The 15,986-nt window shown below is 45.0% G+C and overlaps 1 protein-coding gene across 1 annotated transcript; it reads left to right on the forward strand.

Annotated features, from left to right (window-relative positions):
• Nucleotides 1-379: 379 nt before the first annotated feature.
• On the forward strand, nt 380-5,630 carry DUSP6 (dual specificity phosphatase 6). Its single transcript, XM_068276833.1, has 3 exons — nt 380-962; nt 3,128-3,559; nt 4,239-5,630. The coding sequence occupies exons 1-3, from the start codon at nt 563-565 to the stop codon at nt 4,541-4,543; spliced, it is 1,137 nt and encodes a 378-aa protein (XP_068132934.1). The 5' UTR covers nt 380-562; the 3' UTR covers nt 4,544-5,630.
• Nucleotides 5,631-15,986: the final 10,356 nt, after the last annotated feature.

The raw sequence follows: 15,986 nt of genomic DNA on the forward strand, positions 1-15,986 counted from the left end.
ATTTCCAGGCACAGCCTTTCAACGTGATTCTGGATTGAGCAAAACTTGAGAAGCCGCATGGAAATGAGGAAAGGGAAATCTCTTGCCTCTGGCTGGGATTCCTGCACTGGAGCCTGTGGACTGTGAGCATGAACTTTAGTAAAAGACAGCATGATAACGAGCTGTGCCCTGCTCCCCATCCCCCCGTCTCCTTCCTTCCTCTACCCCCCTCCTCCTCCCCTCCTCTGATCTGCTGTTGCTGCTTGTTTGCACTCGGCTGATCCAGAGCGGAAATTCCTTTCCGTTTTTGTGAATGACAAACTCATTAACAATTCATCAACACAACCTGTTCCAGCCGGCCCGTCTCCCGGGTAACCGGCGCTCCGAGCGCTGTGATTGGCCAGCGCGCACAATGTATCCATTGAGACGCTCGCTGTTTGTATCCATTCAGTAGGTGCCTGTGCCTGGGCCGCACGGGGCTGGCTGATCACTGCGGGAGACGCTACCATTCACTCGGCTAATTGGATTTCCATTGAAGAAGCTCTAGTGTGCGGATCAGAGAGCTGCTTCCCCGGCCGCCCCAATGATAGACAAGATCAGACCCGTGCACCCCCTGTCACACATGGCGCTCAGCAAGTCGGTGGCCTGGCTCAACGAGCAGCTGCAGCTGGCCAACGAGCGCCTCCTGCTCATGGACTGCAGACCGCAGGAGCTCTACGAGTCGTCCCACATCGAGGCGGCCATCAACGTCGCCATCCCGGGCATCATGCTGCGGCGCCTGAAGAAGGGCAACCTGCCCATCCGATCGCTCTTCACCAGCGGGGAGGACCGGGATACCTTCGCCCAGAGATGCGGCTCGGACACGGTCATCCTGTACGACGAGAACAGCAGCGAGTGGAACGAGAACACGGGGGGCGAGTCTGTCCTGGGGCTGCTGATGAAGAGGCTGAAGGATGAGGGCTGCAAGGCTTACTACCTGGAAGGTAGGTGGGCAGCAGCCCATAGATCTCCAGCTTACTGAAACACAAATGCCACACATGCCCATTAATGGTGCAAATTTTTTTTTTCATCAAATGTGAACTTTCGACGCATTTTTTAGGATCGAAAGTAATAGGAAGGTAATTTTTTGAGGCTATTTTTTTTTTATCTCCTCCGATTTGATCGCCAATTTTGAAATTCTGATCAATTAAATTTTCTGTTCTGAATGGAAATATAATTGTTCTACATCGATTTTTGTGACGCTGCACAGTTATATATGACTTTTTTTTTTATTGTAAAAATCAAATTTCTGATGAAAAATTGTACAGTTAATGGGCACCTAAATGTTACTTTAGCTGCAAGGGCACAACTGATCCACTGCTACCCATGTGTCATCACCCTGCTAAAGGTGCCCACTCGGGATACTACCTTGATTGTATAGTCTTGCCAACTGTATGTAGTAGATGGAGTAAATATACTTAAAAGTAGAAGTCCTTCATTACATAGAAAATGGTAAGACTGTATAATCTCGATTTGTATCATCGTTAGTTAGTAGACTAAGCTGCCATTTTCTATTGGCAGATCACCTGTGTGTAGGTTAGACCCACCAATTTGACACCATCCTGCTACAACCTAGCTGCCCCACTTCTGCTTACAGATTGTTGTGCAGTGGCCCCACTTACCACCCAGAGGTCAGCAGCATGCTACAACTGAGCATGTCCCATTGCTTTTCATACACCACCAGCTTATTACACTGTAGCTGACCCACTACTACCCACAGATCAGCAGCCTGCTCGAATGGAGCTGCTCCAAAGACCACCAGCCTGCTAGAATAAGCCTCCTTGTTACTACCCACAGATCACCAGCCTGGTAAATAAGAGCTACCCTATTAAGTCCCCAACCTGGTCCAACAGAGTATGTTTCACTGCCTCTCACCGCACACCTGCCTGCCAGAACATAGCTTCCCTGCTATTTACAGATTGCTAACCTGCTAAAATAAAGCTGCCTGCTGTGGCAGGTCAGCAGCCCACTTGAACTGAGCTTCATTATGCTATTCCTTCTAGCTGTACCTGAAAACCAGTTGACATTTGTGGTCTCCAGATAGGCCTTCACATTTATTGTAGCTTATATTAAGAAAAAAAGTTGACTTGGTCTGTCTGGCTACTAACCTAGTTTAAGTTATGCTCTCTAGGGTTATGTGACAGCCTGCATACATATTTCATAGCTAGTAGGCTTGCATGAATATGGTGGCTTAGCATGCATAGATCAAACACTTCTTCAAATTGTGTTTTTTTTTGAATAGTGTAGCATTTTGGATGCAATATTTGAAGGTTTCCCCACTCAGAATAATTGCAAGAAGACCGGCAAAGGGCACAGTGTGTTACAAGGATGTTGTACTTGCACTGCAGTCTGTTAAATTTCAAACTCCTTTTATCTTTAATGTTGGTGCACTGGGCATTTATCGTATGGTGCATGTCCTATAGTTTTCAGTCAATTCTTTACTTCATTTTAACATAAAGGACATCACCTGTCATAGGCTAATCATTTTGCAGAATGTGCTGTATCCTTGATGCTGGTCTTTCGGAGAGAATCCATTTTGGCCGATAAATTCTCCCTTAAATATTTGAACAGTGTTTGTTTATGGTAGACCTGGCAGTTGTCCCTATCCTTGGATACTGGCTAGTTGAGCACGTCTGATGTGGCCCATTGTTTGTAGCATATATAGGTGCAACGTGACATTGGAGCTCTTCTGCAAAATAGATTTCTTACCATAAAGCGGAAGGAAGAAAAAAAAATCCTTTCCATTTAATGGTTACGTAGAAGAAATCTGACAGCGCATAGCTAGTTTACCGATTATTGCCACAGAGATTATCGGCAGTGCAGATATGTTTATCTGTAATGTGTATTTCCTTCTAATCACAGCCCTGGTGATTAATGCTTTCTCTCAAGGTACAAAGTCTAACCTTATCTGAAAAGCACTGTATGAAATCGAGGTCATGCATATTTGCATTCCACTAATGAAGGACATGAGGGTCTTATTCTTCTAGTAAGGCTGCAGTTCTCAACATGTGCTCTTTGTACAGTTTGAGGGTTAAATGTTTGACTGCTTCAAAATAAAAGATAAAGCTTTTTGTGCAAAGTGGCCTGACAACTTCTCTTTCTCTTGCAGGTGGTTTTAACAAATTCCAGGCAGAGTTTCCTGTGTATTGTGAAACTAATCTGGATAGTTCCTGCAGCAGCAGCTCTCCACCAGTGCTGGGCTTGGGAGGCCTAAGAATCAGCACCGATTCTTCATCAGATATTGAGTCTGACATTGACAGGGACCCCAACAGTGCCACTGACTCTGACGGCAGCCCCCTGTCCAACACGCAACCTTCATTCCCAGTTGAAATACTGCCCTACTTGTATCTCGGCTGTGCCAAGGATTCTACCAATCTGGATGTATTAGAAGAGTTTGGCATCAAGTATATCCTAAATGTGACCCCAAACTTGCCTAATCTGTTTGAAAATGCGGGGGAGTTCAGATACAAGCAGATCCCAATATCGGACCACTGGAGCCAAAACCTGTCTCAGTTTTTCCCAGAAGCCATCTCTTTTATCGGTAAGTGGTTTCCTTTTTCTGTCCACTTCTATTCTGTTAAAGTTGAGCTGACTTTCCTTTAAAGTGTGAATGAAATGAGCGAAGCATTTAGAGAGCCTTTAAATGCTCAGTATAGCCTTGGACTGGTGAACTTTCATTCTCCTCTAACATAGTGAGATGGTAATCTGAGCACTGCAGGAAGACATTTTTGGCTGGCTGCCACATAGAACCTAATCTCCAAGCATTGTAGTGCATTTCCTCTTACAAAGGAACCCATTTTACAGCAATGTTGACATCCTGTTCCTCTTAATGGGCTGTCCCTTGTGACTTTGTTCTTTCATTTTAAGATGCCTGAATAAAGCAATTGTAGGTGGCAGAATAGTTTGAAAATATCTTTCTTATTTTACCATAGTCTGTATTTCTGAGATGAGACTTGAAGTCTAGGTCTTTGCTTCTGGTGTTACTCTTCCGGTATCTGGATAAGTATTTTTGGTGTCCTCCTTGGGGCTGTCTGTTGGATGAATACATGGGACTTGTAGTTCCTCAGCACAAGCTACATACATGTGCTATAAATTGGGGTTTGATAGAATGCTATAATTAGATATGTAGTTTAGTGATTCTTGTTGTTGCGTTTAAAGGTCCTGACTAATGACGATCTTATTAAAATGACTTATAAATATTGATCTTTCTTGTATTTCAGATGAAGCAAGAGGCAAAAGCTGTGGGGTGTTGGTGCATTGCCTTGCAGGTATCAGCAGGTCAGTCACTGTCACAGTGGCCTACCTCATGCAGAAGCTGAACCTTTCCATGAATGATGCCTATGACATAGTCAAGCTGAAGAAGTCAAACATTTCCCCCAACTTCAATTTCATGGGGCAGCTACTGGATTTTGAAAGAACATTGGCACTTAACAGCCCTTGTGACAATCGGGTCCCAACTCAGCAATTGTATTTCACTCCACCCAATCAAAACGTCTATAAGGTAGATTCTTTGCAATCTACGTGAGACAGAATCGATGAAATTTTGTTGGCGATAATCATTCCTATACTGAAAAAGTTTCTCTTTCAACGTGTCAAGTCTTTGACAGATGTCAATGATAGCAGGAAGTAATACCTGTGAATCAAGATTATTAAAGTGGGAAGAGATGCCTTGTTGAAGTCTCCAGATTATGGAGAGAGGGACCTTAGAGGCCTCTGAATGAATTGGCAAGCTTACATAAGGGCACTGCCTTAAGTAATGCAGTGGCTTGAGATCCAAATAAGAGTGGGACTGCTAACACTGCTAGGTGTTTGTTTCTTTTTCTTGGATGAACTGTATATGTACCGCTGTCTTCTGTGAAGACTTGGTTCTCCTACAATCCAAAGGAGCCAAAGAAATGCATTTTAAACTTCTGATGAACCTAAAGTACTTGGATTTTTTTTTTCTGTCTTTTTTGTTTATTGACTTACAAAGTACTGTAAATATCCACTTTTTTATATGTAGCACTGTCAACATTTTTACCCTTCAAGAGAAAATGAGGTGGACTTTTTCAGACAATTGTAGCAGAGATGAGTGTGGTTATGAGCTGCAAATTTTTTTTTTTTTTTTATTTTTTTTTTTTTTTCCTTCTTCTGCTGAGCACCACAAGAGCAGTTTGTTCAGCCTTTGTTGTAATGTAGCCCTTCAATGTCAGGATGCCAAGATTGTCACTTGTATGCAAAAAAACCTTTGTTAATTTACAATTGTATTTCACCTTCATGTAACTCTGTCCTGCCTGAGCTTTTTGTTAACCACATGGTGGTTTTCATGTTTTAACACTTTAATAGCTCTTAAACTTAGTATGAATTACCTCTGTCCTTATTATGGGGCCTCACCTCAAATGCTATGGTATGTATGAGTATTCTTTATTTTTATTTTTTTCCCCTCCTGCTTTTGGATTGTGTAAACTGGAAGTATGTATGTACCAGCGACCTGCAAGGCTTGGATTGCACATTTTATTGCCAATAAGGGAGATGCATTGCACTCCCAACATGTCCACGGAGTAAAGTTTTAAGATGAGATTTATTATAGATCTTCTTTAAATTATTAATAAATCACTATTTTGGTTATTGAACTTTGTGCAGTTGTGGTGGTCTCTAAAGTTGTGTACATGCAAAAGGTAAATGGCTTTTTTTTTTTTTTATTTATTATATATTTATCTTTTTTTTTTTTTTTTTTTTTTTTTATATGGGCTGATTCACACTAAAAGCTTTTTAAACGTTAGAGATTTTAAAAGCGCTTGCTGATACAATGCTATAGGGGATTTTTACAAAATCACACCGCTCCAGTGAGAACACGCACATAGGATAACATTTAGCAAGCGCTTTTAAAATCTCAAAGCGCTTGGAAAAGCTCTTGTGTGAACGAGCCGGCGTTTTGCATCAAGTGTGACTGGGCCCTTAGGGCTGATTCACACTGCAATAGGGTGTTTTTTTTTTTTTTTTTTTTTTAGCACTAGTGGTTTTGAAAAGATCTTGCTAATGGGATGGGGGATATTTATAAAATGACCTTGCTCAAATGAGATCACACACCCATAGCATTACATTAGCAAGAACTTTTAAAATCACAAGCGCTTAGAGCTCTTGCAGTGTGAATTAGCCCTAATCCTGTCTTGTGTTCCCTGCTACAACAGGAAGGGGGTGCAACAGATTGAGAGAGCTGCGCACTGCACGATATCTCTTTGCGTCGGGTACTTTTTAACGTGTGTTAAGCAGTGCGATACTATGCAGCAACCTGTTATACCCCCTCAGCAATGTGACCATCGCAAAGGTGATGCATTGCAGTGTGGTAAACCGCATTACACTGTAATGCACCACTGTGAATGTGGCCTAACCATGCAAGGCTCATCAACAAAGAGAATTGTCTGTCATCTTGTGATTTGCTTGCGCATGGCTGCAACACTACAGTATCACCCAGGCTGCTCAGAAAAGTGGACAGAGAGACACACTATAAGTAATGTACCTGCAGAAACTGGTTCCTATGCAAACTGTTAGGCGATTTATTGCAAGCAAATCCCTGCATTTTGAATCTAGGTTACACACCAACTTTGCTCCCTTGCAAAATCATTCAAAGGAGAAAAAAGACTCCCAATTATTGACTAAATTTTTGATGTAGTAAATCACTTTGCCCACTCTTGGTGTTTACTATAAGGGATTCTATTGTACACAAGCTGTATGGCTGTACCCCCACCACATAGAAGCAGTTATAGCCTGACAGAACCAACAGGTTTTGGAATAGTCCATCTCCTCATGGGGGGGGGGGGGGTGTGTGTCTCAGGGTTTTCTTTGTTTTCAAAAGCCTCTCATTAACAGCAGTTGCCAAGTCTAACTGCTGAAATAGTGTGCAAGTGAGTAGGGAAGCTGGCAATTTCCCATTTTGGAAGTAGACTTGGCAATGACTGTTCATGAGGAAATGCTTCTAAAAACAAAGAAAACCATGAGAAACCCTCATGAGATGGGCTAATCTCAAAACCTTTCAGATGTTTAACTGCTTACTTTTTCTGCTATGGTTATCCTTTTGACCACACAGCAAATTTCAATCGGCTGCCATCTTGTTGCTACTTATTCAGCGGAGTGTGGGTATACACAGGCAGCAGTATTTTATTGGAATGGATCAACTCATAGTGTATGGCCAGTGGTTGCAACATGCCCAATTTCTAACAAACTGGTAAAACTATGTAAAATGTCTTACCAACTGCCCCATACATCTTCACACAAAAGGTGTTGTACAGACTAGATTCCCAGCACCTGTTGCTGCGAAAGCTCCATGCATCCCTAATATCATCACCATGACCTACTAATAACTGGGTGATTAGTGGCAAACCCAAACCAACTAATGACAGGCCATTTTGAGATATATCTGGAAATGCCTAAAGCCGTGTACACATGCTAGATTAAATAAAGACTTCTGCCGAGGAACCAACATGTGTACGGGGTACCCGAAGTGACATGGTGAGCTAGACATGTATGTACAGTTCCTAGCACACAACTAACTATGCTGTGTTCCTTTTATTTATTTCTCTGCCTGAAACAGTTAAATATCAGGTATGTAAGTGGCTGACTCAGTCCTGACTCAGACAGGAAGTGACTACAGAATAACTCTCACTGATGAGAAACTCCACTGATAAAACTCTTTCCTAGCAGAAAATGGCTTCTGAGAGCAAGAAAGAGATAAAATGGAGAATTTCTTATCAGTGAGGGTCACTCTGTAGTCCCTGTCTGAGTCAGGACTGAGTTGGCCACTGAATCAGCCACTTACATACCTGATATGTAACTATTTCAAAGGGAAAGGGAAAGGGGAAAAAAAGGAACACAGCATGGTTATTTGTGAGCTTGGCACTGTGCATACCCATGTCTATCTCATCATGTCACATGTCACCTCAGGTATCCTTTAAGAGCCAAGAAGGCTGCAAGCAGTTCCCTCAGCCTGGTTCCAACTGTAGTGTATATGTATAGCTTATGCCTATGGTGTCATCAAGAAGGAAGTGGGTAACTGCAGTGGAAACCTGACAGGGTGTGCCGTCTGGCTCTAAAAATTAGGTTTCTTCATTATGGCCTTTTCTCTTCTTAAATGATGACAATGACAGGAAGAATTTCAGCTTATTAAGGCTGCCATATTTATTTTATTTTACACAACACCAGTTACCTGGCAGCCCTGCTGATCCATTTTGGCTGCAGTAGTTTGTGTGTTATGCACCTGAAACAAGCATGCAACTAATCTTGTCAGATCTGACAATGTCAAACATCTGATCTGCAAATGCTTGTTCAGGGTCTATGGCTAAAAGTATTATAGAGGCAGAGAATCAGCAGGGCAGCCAGGCAAATGGTATTGCTTAAAATGAAATCTGGCAGCCTCCATCTACCTCACTTCATGTTCCATTTATATTGAACCTGAAGTGAGAGACATTTGGTGGCTGCCATATTTACAGAATGTCCTCTTAAACAATACTAACTGCCTGGCTGTCCTTATGATCTTTCTGGATGCAGTAGTGTTGGAATCACACACCTGAAACAAGCGTGCAGTTAATCCAGTCAGACTTCAGTCAGCGGACTCTTGTTTGGGGTCTATGCCTAATGAAATTAGAGACGGGATCATCAGTAAAGCCAGGCAATTTGCATTATTTAAAAGAAAATAAAGGTTTCTGGCTCCATAGCCTTCTCACATTCCCTTTCAACTCCAGTTTTATTTTGTTGTTTGGTCCCTCCACAACCAAAGTAAAGCCCATATGGTATACTAGACTAAATTTTGCAGAAGCCTTGTGCATTACAAAATGAGGGGTGGCAGTGATAGACCATGGTGGCATTCAGGTAAATGTTCAATATGTCCTCAAGGCCCACCAACAGTACATGTTTTGCAGAAAACCACAAACATGCACAGGTTTGTGGGCCTTGAGGACAGGGTTGGGGAACTCTGATTAACATGATCTAAGGCCAAATCTAATTGGGTAAGGTGGCTGTACACTGGCAGATAAGCTGTCTGACGTGCCCAAACAATAGATCCCTCTGATGCTTTCCTAGACTCCTCCTGACCCAAATTGCCAATATATTTGCAATAGATTGCACCTTGACATCTATTAAAATTCAATGGAGCTGCCACAGGGCTGGCTGCCGGACCTCCAGGCGTTTCTCTTCTCTACCCCTGTCCCCCCCCCCAATTAATAGTGCTGAACTGTTCCCTCTCCCTGATCCTGTTGCGATGCTGAATACTTGCTGTGGAGTGGACTCTTCTTTCTGGTGGGCACGCTCCCTCCTGTGTCCAACCCTGCCTGGCTGCGTGTACTCTGTGGGGGACATTTATCAAGAGTGTCTGAGACAAATTATTAGGTTTTTAGAAATCCATGCAGAACTGTCTCAGGCATCTTAATAAATCACTAGATAGTGCAGATTCCTTCATAAACTGTTGTAAAATAGGAGGAGTTAGGAAGGTCTCTCAGACAGTACAGTGTGTGAGGGAAATTGCGGTTGTTGAGGTAACCAATACATCTGCTGTATTGATACAGAAAAGAGAAGTTATAATAGAAAAATATATTATTTATGGTAGATTATTTTAGGTTAACGCACAAGATGTAATGTAAATAAGTATATAATATAAATGTATTAGAACTGAAACAGTGCATCAATGCCCAGCACTGGAAGAGTGATGCTGGGTACACACCATGCATTTTCCCACTCGATCCGCGGGTCGATCGGGATCGATTCGACTATTTCCGACGTGCTCGATTCGGGCTTCGATCGTTCCTGCCGTTGATTTGCATGTTAAGTATGCAAAATCGACAGCAGGAACGATCAAAGCCTGAATCGAACATGATGGAAATAGTCGAATCGATCCTGATCGACCCGCGATCGAGCGGGAAAACGCATGGTGTGTACCCAGCATGAAGCACATAACAGCTTCACAGGACACCTGGCAGCAGGGGGGAGGAGCACTTCGCAAATCATGTCTAGCCTACACTGCAACACAAGCTGTATAGAAGTGCTAATAAGCACTTCTTAATCTTCAGCAGTTTAGGAATGGTTTTGCACTTTTCTTAACTGTAGTGCAGTTCTAGAAACTCACGCTAAACTGACACTATTAAGTAGAATTTAAGAATGTTCTTATCATGCAGAACTGTTTCTCCTGCGGGTTAGAACTGTTTTAAGAAGAAAGAACTGTCAGTAATGCTTTGATAAATCAGGCCCACATACCCCACAGCATGTACATACTCATGAAGCATGCCCCAGGGTCAGAGGGATAAAGATGTCGGCAGGGTTTGAGACAGAAGGACACAGGAGGGAGTACGCTGGCCAGACAGGAAAATGCACTCCACTGTGAGTACTCTACATTGAAAAAGGGGGGGGGGGGGTGTCAGTCAGCCAGCTTTTGATCTACAGCTGTGCCCCCACCCTCTTTTGAGTGAGATTTTTCATCCACAGCAACTCATAATTTTAATTGATTTCAGATGGAAATTGATCGAAATTATGATAGGGCAGCCATGATGGGGTGAATCTGCCTGGGAAGATCAGTTGGTGTATGGACACCTTTAGCCCATTGCCACATCCTGTGTGTTTTGTTATATATTACAAGTCTGACAAGGCTTCAGACTGTTAAGCCAGTGATTACTGAAGGTCACATTTAATATATATTTAAGTTTCATGCAGACTTTAGATTACTGTTGCCTGAACTTGGAGCTTATGATGAATTGGATGACAAATGAATGTTCCTGTCCTTTGCAGCTGACCCTGCTTGGCTGTATACCAATTTGATATGTTTGTTTCGGTTTTTGGCAGATTGCTATGTCTGTACAAGCACTGCTAGGCAAATATAAAATCCAACTGAATCCAAAACTGAACACGGCAAATTATGATTTTAAATGCAGTATGGAGGAAGGGTTTGAGTTTCGGTGGATTTAAGCTCATTAACCTTTATTATGCTATAAACCACATTAGTTATTTTTACCTGTGTGAAGTGATAAAAGCTTAAACATTTTAAAGGGGTACTGTAGGGGGGTCGGGGGAAAATGAGCTGAACTTACCCGGGGCTTCTAATGGTCCCCCGCAGACATCCTGTGCCCGCGCAGCCACTCACCGATGCTCCGGCCCCGCCTCCGGTTCACTTCTGGAATTTCTGACTTTAAAGTCTGAAAACCACTGCGCCTGCGTTGCCGTGTCCTCGATCCTGCTGATGTCATCAAGAGCGCACGGCGCAGGCCCAGTATGGTCTGTGTCTGCGCAGTACACTCCTGGTGACATCAGCGGGAGCGAGGACACGGCAATGCAGGCGCAGTGGTTTTCTGACTTTAAAGTCAGAAATTCCAGAAGTGAACCAGAGGCGGGGCCGGAGCATCGGTGAGTGGCTGAGCGGGCACAGGATGTCTGCGGGGGACCATTAGAAGCCCCGGGTAAGTTCAGCTCATTTCCCCCCGACCCCCCTACAGTATCCCTTTAAGTAGCAGTGCAGAAATATATATATATATATATATATATATATATATATATATATATATATATATATATGTATATATATATAAATATAAATATAAATATATATATAAAATTATGTGTTTGTGGTCCTAGGTGGCCAGAAAAAGGAGGGCAATAAGAGTGTGAACGTCCCACACATTTCTGGAACCATACAATGCTGCTCAACATTGAGTGCACACTTTGCAAGAGAGTACTTGCAACGACATAGTACTTTGCACACACCCCCCCCCCCCCCCCATGTCTAAATGTTGAGAAACTAACACCTCTTACCCACTTCCACGTTTCTCCAAAATATTGAGGGTAAGGTACATATGTACGTCAGTAGGGGGAAGCCTTTGCGATCTCTCCATTGCCAGGCGGTACGTTCTTCATCTTTGTGGCCACGCTTCCCTCCATGTATAATCATGACTAATGTGCAGATGTCAGGGGGTCACCTCTGCGCATTAGCTCAGAGCTGCTTGTGCACAGTATGGCCACCCTCTTACACGGAAGGGAGTGAAGCCTCAAGCAATCTACGACTTTAATGTCCAAGATTGTTTAGAGGGTCCTGGCACAGTGCAGGAGGGGCATAGGAAGAATAGGGAAGCCTCTGGACCACCCAGAGGTTTCCCCTTGCCGAGATAAGTATCTTCGCCTTTTTTTTTTAATTACAAGTGTAATCTGTATTTTTTTTTAATTTAAAGTATATAGCGCCGACATATTATGCAGCTCTGTACAGAGTATATATTGTCTTGTCACTAACTGTCTCTCATAGGGGCTCACAATCTAAATCCTACCATAGTCATGTCTATGTACCGTATTTTTTGGAGTATAAGACGCACTATTTTTCCCCCAAAAGTGTGTGTGTGTGTGTGTGTGTGTGGGGGGGGGGGGGGGGGGGAAGTTGGTGTGTCTTATAGTCCAAAAAAACTAATTTTGTGACTGGCACTGTCCTTCCACTTGTCCCCTCTGGTGACTGCTGTCCCTCTGCCCATCACATCCTCTGGTGTACACTGTCCCCCCCTCTAGTGTAGCTGTCCCCCATCCCCAGTGACCCCTCTGCCCCTTTACCATAGATACCGAGACCGCTGCAGATTAGCAGCAAGTAAAGACAAACACTTATAGCACGCTTTTCTCCTGGCGGACTCAAAGCGCTAGAGCTGCAGCCATTAGGACGCGCTCTATAGGCGGTAGCAGTGTTAGGGAGACTTGCCTAAGGTCTCCTGCTGAATAGGTGCTGGCTTAATGATCAGGCAGAGCCGAGATTTGAACCCTGGTCTCCCGTGTCAGAGGCAGAGCCCTTAAAGGGAAGGTCCAAGCAAAAAAAAAAAATGAGTTTCACTTACCTGGGGCTTCTACCAGCCCCATGCAGCCATCCTGTGCCCTCGTAGTCACTCACTGCTGCTCCAGTCCTCCGCTGGGAGCTTTCTGACCTCGGAGGTCAGGGCCGAATTGCGTACATTTTTACACATTCCCGCTAGTGCAGGAACATTAACGCATACATTTTTACGCGTTAGTGGTGCAACGCGTAAATATTTGTTCCTGCACTAGCTGGAATGCGTAAAAATGTATGCAATGTGGCCCTGACCTCCGAGGTCAGAAAGCTGCTAGCGGGGGACTGGAGCAGCAGTGAGTGACTACAAGGGCACAGGATGGCTACATGGGGCTGGTAGAAGCCACAGGTAAGTAAAACTCATTTTTTTTTTTTGCTTGAACCTTCCCTTTAACCATTACACCATCCAGCCACCCCAGCCAAGTATCAGTATATACACACACCTAGGAAGTGGCCACACAGCTTTACATATCCCACCTCCACTCCGGTGTCCTTTGCCCCCGACAGTCAATGCTGAAGGTTACTGGTAAGTTTTTTCACAGCATGGGAAGGAGCCACACAGTTTCAGAACACAATGCCCAATCAGATGGGGAGCGCTACGCGAGACGGCCAATCACAGCCTTCCCGATAGTCTGGAAGGCGGGACAAGGGCTCTATCATCGAAGCTGGTGATTTGGAGGAAGCAGAAAGCAGAGAGGGCTGATATTGGCCATCACTGGGGATTGGGGACAGCAACACCAGAGGGGGCCAAGCAGGGCCGGCCCAAGACTTTTTGTCGCCTGAGGAAAACTTTGGGGAAATCGCCCCCCCCCCCCAAGCTGTGGGTGGGGGGCCGCCGAGCTGGAGGGGGTAGCGGGCAGGAAGGGGGTATTGGGCAGAGCAGCGGGGAGGGGGGTCTGACCCCCCCTCCCTCGCCTGGGTCCCCCCAACCTGCGCTCCTCCTCCAGCTTTTAAAGTTAAGTAGCAGCGTATGAATAAGAGCGAGCGGCCGGGGATGACTCACCTCTTCCGCGTGCGTTCCACTGTCGTCACTTCCTGCAATGCCGTCCACTTATGATACAGTAGGCTATTGCAGGAAGTGACGACAGTGGAACACACGCTGGAACGATGAAGAGGTGAGTAAACCCCGCCCGCTCGCTCTTATTCATATGCTGCTACTTAACTTTAAAAGCTGGAGGAGGAGCGCAGGTCGGAGGATCCAGGCGAGGGAGGAGGGGGCCGACCCCACTCCCCGCCGATGTGCCCAATACCCCCTTCCTGCCCGCCACCCCCTCCAGCTCAGGCAGCCCCCCACACCCACGGGCGGGTGCCGCCCCTTCAGAAGGGCCGCCTGAGGAATTTGTTTCACCCCGCCTCATGGGCGGACCGGCCCTGGGGCCAAGAACAGGGGGACGGGTCACCAGAGGACATAGCCAGGCACCCTCCTGCTAGCACTGTCTTCCCTCTCCAGATTAGGATGTGATCATCCTAGTGGCCAGTCAGCTGAGAGGCTGATTTCTCTGCACTTTGCTGCTATAGACAGGACTCAGCTGAAGAGCTGCTAAAGAAGCTAGTTAGTGAATGGTAATAGTTTGCTGTTTCTGTGATTTTATCAGAGAAGCCACTGGAGGACAAAGTACACAGGGACAGGGAGGCAGAGGAGCACACGGGGACATAGGGGCATACAGGAGGAAATTAGGACACCAGAGATACAAGGAAGGCACAAGGGGGACCATAATTGGGGGAGAACATATACAAGATGCTCCTGGACCATGGACACATCAGGTTTAGTATATTTTTTTTTCCCCATGATTTTTATACTGTAAACCTGGGTGCGTCTTATAGTCCGAAATATACGGTATGTATCGTGTAGTGCATGTATCATAGTCTAGGGCCAATTTAGGGGGAATCCTTATCTGTATGTTTTTGGGATGTGAAAGGAAACCAGAGTGCCTGGAGGACACCCATGCACACACGGGAAGAACATACAAACTCCTTGCAGATGTTGGCCTGGCTGGCTGGGAACCGGGGACCCAGCACTGCAAGGCGAAAGCGCTAACCACTATGCCACCTGGAAGCCCACATTATTTATATGGGAGCCCCTGATATTTGCCATTACCCGTGTGTCTAAACCAGGGATGTCAAACTCCAGTCCTCAAGGGCCAAAGTCCTTACACATTTTTGGTGCAGCTCATATTGATGGGACTTAATCATCAAAGGTGTGGTTCATTAGTAGAACACATTTCTCCATTTCTCAGTCCATCCTAAACTTTGGCATGGCTATGGACCTCGCGGACTGGAGTTCGAACACCTGTGGTCTAAGCAAAGCACTGCTTTAATTCAACATTGCAAAGCTTTATTACAATTTTTTGAAGCAGTTTTCCTACACTGTTGATAAAGTCTGCGATCTTTGAGTTCTTTTAGATGTCAAGATGACACTTCACCGGTAGCCACGGCCACAGGGCTCCGGCCTCTTACTTTTCTGTTTTTAACCCCCGAATCCCCCCCAGTCTACAAGGGGGATGCGGGGACAATCAGCTGCCACTGGGCTGGCAGCTGATTGAACGGTCAGTTGATCAAGGCCAGGGGTTTGTGTTAGTCTTTTATGCATCCAGGACACTTCGGAACTGCCAGGCACTAATCACCGCCCCAACCTTTGGGCCACCGCTAGCTGACCACTTGGTTCCCTTCACCAGTGCCAGACTAGGCTCGTAAGCCAGGGGCTAAAGTAGTAAGCATTGCAACGGGTATACAGGGCCGTAACTGTAAATCTCCACCATGGGGACTCTATGCCCCTCTCTCATCTCTCCTCTTTCTCTCTTCACCTTGCACTTTGCAGGACAAATGTGGGACATCTGAAATGGGCTGCAGAGCAGTTGAGCGCAGCATGGATTGTGGTCGCTCTGCTCAACATAGCACTCAGACGAACCCTCTAATCCCTCTCTGCTGTATCCATATAATGTATGTGAAATGTTTTTATGACTACTCTGCATGTTCTACTGTAAGTTGTATTGTACTTCCGCCGACCCTGTATGTGAACCAAATAATTCCAGGTACAACCTCAGTTGTACTTGGCGAAATAAAATTATTCTGATTCTGATCAAACCTCCTATTATGTGATCAGCATAACGCACACTCTGAGGAAGTCTGCACTAAGCAGGTGAGACATGTTGACATGGCT

Source organism: Hyperolius riggenbachi, chromosome 3 (assembly GCF_040937935.1).
Source record: "Hyperolius riggenbachi isolate aHypRig1 chromosome 3, aHypRig1.pri, whole genome shotgun sequence".
In the NCBI taxonomy this organism is placed as follows: Eukaryota; Metazoa; Chordata; class Amphibia; order Anura; family Hyperoliidae; genus Hyperolius; species Hyperolius riggenbachi.

What these genes read in the sequence shown, in the direction of transcription:
- DUSP6 (XM_068276833.1), top strand. Translation starts at nt 563, where the DNA reads ATGATAGACAAGATCAGACCCGTGCACCCCCTGTCACACATGGCGCTC. An exon ending in CAAGGCTTACTACCTGGAAG is followed by an intron (nt 963 to 3,127) that starts GTAGGTGGGCAG and finishes TTTCTCTTGCAG; the next exon opens with GTGGTTTTAACAAATTCCAG. An exon ending in AGAAGCCATCTCTTTTATCG is followed by an intron (nt 3,560 to 4,238) that starts GTAAGTGGTTTC and finishes CTTGTATTTCAG; the next exon opens with ATGAAGCAAGAGGCAAAAGC.